The sequence below is a fragment of the Lepisosteus oculatus genome, chromosome 4 (assembly GCF_040954835.1).
Source record: "Lepisosteus oculatus isolate fLepOcu1 chromosome 4, fLepOcu1.hap2, whole genome shotgun sequence".
NCBI classification, from domain to species: domain Eukaryota; kingdom Metazoa; phylum Chordata; class Actinopteri; order Semionotiformes; family Lepisosteidae; genus Lepisosteus; species Lepisosteus oculatus.
Genome location: NC_090699.1, coordinates 5,897,952 through 5,907,130, shown reverse-complemented (window position 1 = coordinate 5,907,130; position 9,179 = coordinate 5,897,952). Strand labels below are relative to the sequence as shown.

The following is a 9,179-nucleotide window of genomic DNA, read 5'->3' as shown; positions in this document are numbered from 1 at the left end:
CTTGCTCAGGGGCCCAACAGAGTAGGATACCTCTGCCGGCCACGGGATACGAACCGGCAACCCTCCAGTCACAGGCTCAGAGCCTTAGCCACAGAGCCGCCGCAATAATAATCAGATAATTAATAATAATAATAATAATAATAATAATAATAATAATAATAATAATAATAATAATAATAATAATAATATAGCCAGCAGCCATATCACTCTGCAACTCACAACTAGCAAACCACTGGAGCTCAGCAGTGTGAGCCTGGCCAGTACCTGGATGGGAGACTCCTGGGAGAGCTGAGGCTGCTGCTGGAAGAGGTGTTAGTGGGGCCAGCAGGGGGCGCTCACCCTGCAGTCTGTGTGGGTCCTAATGCCCCAGTATAGTGATGTGGACACTCTACTGTAAACAGGTGCCGTCCTTCGGATGAGGCGCAAATCCGAGGTCCTGACTCTCTGTGGTCATTAAAAATCCCAGGGCCTCCTAATAACCCCCCTCTCTGAACTGGCTCCATCGCTCTGCTCTCCTCCCCACTAATAGCTGATGTGTGGTAGGGCTGCCGTCGCATCTTCCAGGTGGTGGTGGAGGGGATCCCCATGTAAAGCACTTTGAGTGGAGTGTCCAGAAAAGCGCTATATAAGTGTAAGCAATTATTATTATTATTGATTTTGTGTCATTTTTTATGTATTATTACAGTATGTTACGCTGTCTCCCTATGCTGTTTCATTTACATTATTTTCTGTATATTGAATCAACTTCACGGGGCACAGCTGTAGCATCACAGGAAGTGCATGTCAAAGGCAGGAGGTTACAGCAGGTAAACGGTATTCGGGCGCCACCGGCGGCCTGCGGGCTCCATCTCCTGGCGGGACCTTGTAATGACATCCCGGCTGCGGCTGGGATATTAGCTGTTCGGACCCGGATCCGAGTCCAGACTACGAATTCACCCCTGGAAGCGCCGTCGGACTGAGTCTCCGCTGGGGACCTGCTGCATGTTTGCGTTAATCGTTCACCTGATCTGAAGACGATCAACACGTGAGAAAACACATGCTGCCAAACAGAAATGGACATCTGCAGATGCTCCGATTGTCTTTGATGGATCTACATAACTTGCTCATTGTCCTGTGTTTGCTATCTGACCACCCTTGTGTAATTCTGTTAGTGTTTTATAAGCAAAACAGGGTAATACAGAGGAATTCAATATTTTTTTACTTGAAGTTGAACTTGAACTTTATTCCCATATGTAACTGGTACATGTACTGGTACAATGGAATTCTTACTGACAGAAAGTCTCTCGATTGTTAAAAAAAGTGTAAAAACACAAAGTGCAGTCAGTGCACCAAGACAATATACAAACAAACAGTAGACAATGTACAAGTAAACAAGTAAACAGTTTGAATGTAAACAATGCAGACGTGTAAACAATGACTGGAGATGTGCAATAAGTAAGAAATCAGAATGAGGTAGATGGTGTGGTCCGAGGGGGATGGCTAAATGTGTTCGCCAGTCTCACTGCTTGTGGATAGAAGCTATTGAAGAATCTAGTGGTCAGTGTCCGTATGCTCTTATATCTCTTGCCTGAGGGCAGTGGGGTGAAGAGCTCATGCCCGGGGTGGTGACTGTCCTCTGTGATGGCCAGAATTCTACCACGGCAGCGGTCCTCATAGAGCTGTTTAATCTCGGTGAGACCGCAGCCGATGATCTTCTGGGCCATATTGACCATTCTCTGCAGTGCCTTTCTTTCTCGCGAAGAGGTGTTGCCATACCACACGGTGATCCCGTTGGTGAGGACGCTCTCCATGGTGCAGCGGTAGAAGTTCACCAACACAGGTACTGGCATCCCCCATCGCTTGAGACACCTCAGGAAATAGAGGCGCTGCTGAGCCTTCTTCACAGTCCAGGCTAGATCTCTAGAAATGTGAATTCCCAAAAACCTAAAGCTGGTGACTGTTTCCACTTCCGTTCCATCAATACTGAGTGGGCTGGGAGTGTGTGGCCTGTGTCTCCGAAAGTCCACTCTTAGCTCTTTTGTCACATGCTTTTAAAAAGCTGACTACATTTCATTTAGAACAGAACACGAAGGAAGCAGAGCACAACCAGACTCGCGTTTGATTAAGAATTCAATTTGAGGCTACTTTTACGCTAACATCTAGTGCAAGGTTTCCGCGCAGCGTGCGTTCGTGAAGTTGGAAATTATTTAAGCCCGTTATCCTGTACAGGGTCACGGGGAAGCCGGAGCCTGTCCTAGCAAGCAACGGGCAAAAGTCCATCGCAGTATAACAAATCACACTACACTACAATTGCATATATCAGCATACAAAGGAATTCAAAATGGTCTGTATTAGTTTCTAGAAAAGCAACATAGAAATGTGTCTATATTTACTCGACTTCATATATGTGGAAAAAATTCCATTTTTCTAATTGACATTGATAAATCTCTGTTCGTGCTGCTTGTTATCTTAGAGTGTGGAGCGCTCTCAGCCAGAGCGCCCTCGGAGAGCATGCTGGGAGTTGTAGTCCGTGTCCGACCTGGCTCGGCTCAAGGCGACGCGGAGCGTACAGAGTTTAAAAAAACAAACAAAAATAAACCCGGAATTGCTGGTTCCCGAAATTTCGGGAGCACGCAGCTGAGACACATTTCCGATCCTAGACCAACGTTTCCTGGGCTCAAGTGAAACGCGAAGACGCGAAAACACGCCGAGACGGGGGTGGTTTTGGCCGGTTTGTGTCTTTGGCGGAGGAAGGAGTAGGCCTCACCCGCAGCCCCGGGCTCGAGTGGAACGGTTTCCCGGCAAAGCGTGCAAGGGTTCGCGGAAAGCTGACTAAAAAAGCTCCGGTAACGTCTACGCCTTACAAATTGTAGTATTATTATTATTAGTTCTGTGTTATTCATAACATTACACGACAGTCGTGTTGTAGGGGTGTGAGGGTGTCCGTGCTGATTTGATCCTTTTGAAAGGAAGAAGAGAAGCGTTATCTCAGGCTTTCCTCGGACCAGATAGCTCAAATGCGTGTGGTGTGTGTGTGTGAAAGAGCAGGAGGTGTTCGGATCGGGGTCCGAACCGAGAGCTAGCGAGCTGTCCGGACTCTCGGATCGGGGCTGGAAGAGAGAGGGAGAGGAGTCAGTCGGAAAGACAGATCGGGGCTGCAGCAGAGGAGAAGGGTTTGTAGAAGTAAGACAGATGGGTTTGAATGCGAGGAGTCATTAATCAGCATCTCCACTTGCACACCTAGTCTGTTTCCATGGTGATGGGAAGGGCGGTGCCGTCACGCTTCGATGCCTGATGACAACCAAGTTTGCCCGGCTTCTTCAATCTCTATTGGCCAGCGATGGAGCTGAGGAGGACGCTGATTGGCCGGCACCCCCGCCACTCATCCCTGCCGTCTTTCAGGACGGTGGGTGTGGCCGGGGCATTTCCCTGGCAGCACACCATTCCTCAGAGGTTACCGTGGGCAACAAGCACTGGATTGACAGAGTTCACGGCCAATGAGAGGTGAGAGTGACAAAGAAGCCTGAATTCATGTGCTTTTGTATAGCGCTTCACATAGAGGGGGGGCAGAACAGTAACCCACCTGGGAGACACACAGTAGCCATTCTGCACCAGCAGCCCCACCTGGGAGACACTCAGTAATCATTCTGAACCCACAACCCCACCTGGGAGACACACAGCGATCATTCTGAACCCACAACCCCACCTGGGAGACACACAGCGATCATTCTGAACCCACAACCTCACCTGGGAGACACACAGTAGCCATTCTACACCAGTAAGCCCACCTGGGAGACACTCAGTAATCATTCTGAACCCACAACCCCACCTGGGAGACACACAGCGATCATTCAGCACCAGGAGCCCCACCTGGGAGACACACAGTAATCATTCTGAAACCACAACCCCACCTGGGAGACACACAGCGATCATTCAGCACCAGGAGCCCCACCTGGGAGACACACAGTAATCATTCTGAACCCACAACCCCACCTGGGAGACACACAGCGATCGTTCAGCACCAGCAGCCCCACTGCACAATGCAGTAAAATACTATTCAGTGCAGAGAAGTAACACAGCGATGTAGGAGACTGGAAGTGTGATGTACTGGAGTCTCATGCCTGTCTGTTGTTCTCAGGGACAGAGGGATGAGTCGTGGAGTGAAATCGAAGAGGAGGAGTGATAAGCCTGAGAGGTAAGAGAGTAAGAGAATTGCAGTACAACAGTCAGTGTGTCTGTATTAACCCCTCTCTCTCAGTGCAGTGTTAATGTACTGGAGTGTCCAGTCAGTGTGTCTGTATTAACCCCTCTCTCTCTCAGTGCAGTGTTAATGTACTGGAGTGTCCAGTCAGGGTGTGTGTATTAACCCCCCTCTCTCTCAGTGCAGTGTTAATGTACTGGAGTGTCCAGTCAGTGTGTCTGTATGAACCCCTCTCTCTCAGTGCAGTGTTAATGTACTGGAGTGTCCAGTCAGTGTGTCTGTATGAACCCCTCTCTCTCAGTGCAGTGTTAATGTACTGGAGTGTCCAGTCAGTGTGTCTGTATGAACCCCTCTCTCTCAGTGCAGTGTTAATGTACTGGAGTGTCCAGTCAGTGTGTCTGTATTAACCCCTCTCTCTCTCAGTGCAGTGTTAATGTACTGGAGTGTCCAGTCAGTGTGTCTGTATGAACCCCTCTCTCTCAGTGCAGTGTTAATGTACTGGAGTGTCCAGTCAGTGTGTCTGTATTAACCCCTCTCTCTCTCAGTGCAGTGTTAATGTACTGGAGTGTCCAGTCAGTGTGTCTGTATTAACCCCTCTCTCTCTCAGTGCAGTGTTAATGTACTGGAGTGTCCAGTCAGTGTGTCTGTATGAACCCCTCTCTCTCAGTGCAGTGTTAATGTACTGGAGTGTCCAGTCAGTGTGTCTGTATTAACCCCTCTCTCTCTCAGTGCAGTGTTAATGTACTGGAGTGTCCAGTCAGTGTGTCTGTATTAACCCCTCTCTCTCAGTGCAGTGTTAATGTACTGGAGTGTCCAGTCAGTGTGTATTAACCCTTCTCTCTCTCTGTCAGTGCTCCAGTCAGTAAGCAGTGTCTCACAGAGGAGATGATGGCGGCTCACTTCACCTCCCTCAGTCTGAACAACGACCATGCCTACACCTCCTCAGGCTTCCCTGCAGCGCCCCCTCTGGCCCGGAGGACTGAGTGCGGTGAGTGCTCGCTCGCTCCGGGTGCCGTGAGCAGAGGGAGTCTGGAGTCGCAGCCCTGCGATGCGCCAGAGCCGAGCCGTGTATCCGGGTCTGGTCCGATCAGCGTTGTGCCGAGCCTGACGGATCACAGCCAGGCAGCGCTGAGCTCTACTGCAGGGGAGCCCGACTACTACAGAACACAGCACATGGACAGCGTGCCTGCGCCTTTCCAACTTTAAATACGCCACGCAGAATACAGAGAGTTCTCTTCAGACCGTCGTTTCACAGGGTCACCATAATTAATAATAAGAATAATTCCTCACGCTGATATAACGCTCTTCTGGACTCTCCACTCAGAGCTCTTCACAGGTCAGGGGGATCCCCTCCACCCCCACCAGTGTGTCCCCCCACCTGGATGATGCTCCAGTCTGCTCACACACAGCAGCTCTCAGTGGGGAGGAGAGCAGAGTGATGAAGCCAGTTCAGAGAGGGGGTTATTAGGAGGCCATGATGGGTAAAGGCCAGGGGGAAATTTGGCCAGGACACCGGGGTGACACCCCTACTCTTTTCGAGAGACGCCCTGGGATTTTTAATGACCACAGAGAGTCAGGACCTCGGTTTTACGTCTCATCCGAAGGACGACGCCCTTTTTACAGTAGAGTGTCCCCATCACTATACTGGGGCATCAGGACCCACACAGACCGCAGGGTGAGCGCCCCCTACTGGCCCCACTAACACCTCTTCCAGCAGCAGCCTCAGCTTTCCCAGGAGTCTCCCCTCCAGGTACTGGCCAGGCTCACACTGCGGAGCTCCACTGGGGTGCCAGTGTTTGAGCAGCAGGGTGATAGGGCTGCTGGCCATCTCTGTTTCTCTTTAGAACAGCCCCTGGTTCTTGTCTGTTGGCTCCGTACAGCAGGCTAACTCCCAGATCCCCCGGCCCTGCCCTACAGGGCACAGGCTGCTGAGGAACACGAGAGAAGCCTGCGTCTGGCGCCGAGAAGCGGTCTTGCGTCTCTTCAAAGTGAAACGGCCGCAGCTCTCGTCTCGCTGGCATGAGCTGTCCCTTGCATAGGCGGGTGGGTGTGGCCCCGCCGTGTGCGTGAGGCGACGGCGTCGAACCCGGGGCCGGGTCGATTCTGCTCCCGGCCGTTTAAAGGCAGACACAGAACTGTGTGTGTGTTTGGGGGTGAGGGAGAATCCGCACTGCAGAGCGCATTTCTAACCACAGCGAAAGTCAAACGGACACCGTGACTTGTAAAACCTCCCCTTCGCAGCACAGAATAGACTCAATTCCCGGGTACGAGCAGCGCCGTGTTCTGGGACTCAGAACGAGGCAACCAAACTTCCCGTGAGGGGAAGCAGCCCTATCACACCGTAAACAAGCGGGCTTGTGAACACACCTCTCTAAATCCAGCAGAGATATGACTCCGATTTCGAGAGGGTCCTGCCGGGAGATAACGCTTTTACTCGTTACCTCGGCCTGCAGCTCACGTTGGAGACTCTCTGCAGTGAAACGCCTGCGGGTCGGGCAGCACCGAATCGCTCGTCCATCGAGGTGACTAGCGAGCAGAAAGGGCCGCTGCATGTCACAGTTTGTGGGAGCTCTCGCTGCCGCCCGTGGCGAGACCGGGGGCTGGTGTGTCAACCTGGCGACGTAGACGACCTTCGCAAAGCGCACGCTTCTGGGCTTCATGGGAAATTTTGTCAGATGTTTCGATACCGTCGTAGGAATGTATCTTGTTACCGGGGTTTAATCGCTGGGGCCTCAGGTTCCCCCTGAGGGCCGGGGCGCGCGCTCAGTGTGGCGTTTGTGTGTGTTGCAGCGCCCCCGGAGGCCGGGAGGAGTAACTGCAGCGAACCCGACGGCCCACGGCCCCTGGAGGACCTGCTGAAGGCGCAGTACGAGCACTACAGAGAGACGGAGGAGAGGTGAGCAGGGCGGCCTGTAGGGCCCGCTCCGCGCCCGAGCGCAGTCAGCGGCACAATCGAATCTGTTCCCAAGCCTGCGCGGACCCTCTGCCTCTGTCCGTCTCCCAGGTTGGAGGTGTGCGAGTGCGTGATCGAGGACGACCTGGCGGGAGACGCGGAGGCGGGCGGGTTGCCCCGACTCTCTCTCTCCCCAGCTCTGCAGGAGGGGTCGCTGGGAATTTCCAGAGCCGTCCCGTCAGAGTTCATCTACTCCCTGTGAGTTTGTCTCTCGGTGCAGTGTTAATGTACTGTAGTGTCCAGTCAGTGTGTCTGTATTAACCCCTCTCTCTCTCAGTGCAGTGTTAATGTACTGTAGTGTCCAGTCAGTGTGTCTGTATTAACCCCTCTCTCTCAGTGCAGTGTTAATGTACTGTAGTGTCCAGTCTGTGTGTCTGTATTAACCCCTCTCTCTCAGTGCAGTGTTAATGTACTGGAGTGTCCAGTCAGTGTGTCTGTATTAACCCCTCTCTCTCAGTGCAGTGTTAATGTACTGGAGTGTCCAGTCAGTGTGTCTGTATTAACCCCTCTCTCTCTCAGTACAGTGTTAATGTACTGGAGTGTCCAGTCAGTGTGTCTGTATTAACCCCTCTCTCTCTCAGTGCAGTGTTAATGTACTGGAGTGTCCAGTCAGTGTGTCTGTATGAACCCCTCTCTCTCAGTGCAGTGTTAATGTACTGGAGTGTCCAGTCAGTGTGTCTGTATGAACCCCTCTCTCTCAGTGCAGTGTTAATGTACTGGAGTGTCCAGTCAGTGTGTCTGTATTAACCCCTCTCTCTCAGTGCAGTGTTAATGTACTGGAGTGTCCAGTCAGTGTGTCTGTATTAACCCCTCTCTCTCTCTCAGTTATCCCTCGTGCTCAGAGCTTGTTCTCTGGAAGCCTCCTGGCAGTTTCATTCCAGAGGTGATCCGCTCGCTGTCTCAGCTGGAGGCACAGAACCAGAGCCAGGATCAGCTCCGCAGTCCGGACGAGAACTCCCCCGTCACGTCTGAGCCGCCTCCGGACCCCCAGCCAGACGGGGGGGGGCAGCAGCCGAAGCCCAGCGACGACATGGACCTGTCGTAGCGCGAGCGAGACGCGCCGATCCGAGGGCAGGGTGGCCGCTGGGGCGTCCGGAATAAAGAGGGGATCATCCCTGCGGATTCTGACTGACCCCGCCCTCCCAGCTGGGGTGGAAGAACCGGGAGGACCGGTTTGCTCAAGTGGGGACAGTGGCTCTGGGGGGCGCGTCTGGTCTACAAAGGGTTCTAAAAGGTTCTGTTCGCTCCGCTGTGGATATGCTTGGTTTACATTGCTTTTTTTGAAAAATAAAAGCCTTTTGTTACAGTTGTGTGGCTGGGTGTCCTGGTCCAAGCTGTTCGGTGCTCTAGCGACGTGCCAGGAATCCTCTAGTATTACTTACACTTAGTGCTTTTCTGTAGACGGATGCAGATCGACTTTATTCTTACATTATTTTAGAATAGTAAGTCAACAGCTGTGTCCCCCTGCAGCTCAGCACTGACAGCCCCACTGGAGCGCAGCAGTGTGAGCCTGGCCAGTACCTGGAGGGGAGACTCCTGGGAAAGCTGAGGCTGCTGCTGGAAGTGGTGGTAGTGGGGCCAGTAGTGGGCGCTCACCCTGCGGTCTGTGTGGGTCCTAATGCCCCAGTATAGTGACGGGGACACTCTACTGTAAAAGGGCGTCGTCCTTCGGATGAGACGTAAAACCGAGGTCCTGACTCTCTGTGCTCATTAAAAATCCCAGGGCGTCTCTCGAAAAGAGTAGGGGTGTCACCCCGGTGTCCTGGCCAAATTTCCCCCTGGTCTTTACCCATCATGGCCTCCTAATTACCCCCCTCTCTGAACTGGCTCCATCACTCTGCTCTCCTCCCCACTGAGAGCTGCTGTGTGTGAGCAGACTGGAGCTTCATCCAGGTGGGGGGACACACTGGTGGAGGTGGAGGGGATCCCCATTACCTGTGAAGAGCTCTGAGTGGAGAGTCCAGAAAAGAGCTATATAAGTGTAAAGATATTAAGAATATGCTGCATCCTCCTACTGGTCCTGATTATCAGGGGCTCTAGTGTCTT

General features: G+C 52.4%; 1 protein-coding gene across 1 annotated transcript; it reads left to right on the top strand.

The window, feature by feature from the left end:
- The first annotated feature begins 2,493 nt into the window (after positions 1–2,493).
- LOC138238286 (uncharacterized) lies at positions 2,494–8,439 on the top strand. Its single transcript, XM_069188463.1, has 7 exons — positions 2,494–2,825; positions 3,224–3,483; positions 4,118–4,174; positions 5,032–5,168; positions 6,971–7,076; positions 7,185–7,331; positions 7,959–8,439. Exons 2-7 carry the CDS (start codon positions 3,320–3,322, stop codon positions 8,176–8,178), a joined length of 831 nt encoding a protein of 276 aa, XP_069044564.1. The 5' UTR covers positions 2,494–2,825; positions 3,224–3,319; the 3' UTR covers positions 8,179–8,439.
- The last annotated feature ends 740 nt before the right edge of the window (positions 8,440–9,179 follow it).

What these genes read in the sequence shown, in the direction of transcription:
- LOC138238286 (XM_069188463.1), top strand. Translation starts at nt 3,320, where the DNA reads ATGGAGCTGAGGAGGACGCTGATTGGCCGGCACCCCCGCCACTCATCC. An exon ending in GAGTTCACGGCCAATGAGAG is followed by an intron (nt 3,484 to 4,117) that starts GTGAGAGTGACA and finishes TGTTGTTCTCAG; the next exon opens with GGACAGAGGGATGAGTCGTG. An exon ending in AGGAGTGATAAGCCTGAGAG is followed by an intron (nt 4,175 to 5,031) that starts GTAAGAGAGTAA and finishes TCTCTCTGTCAG; the next exon opens with TGCTCCAGTCAGTAAGCAGT.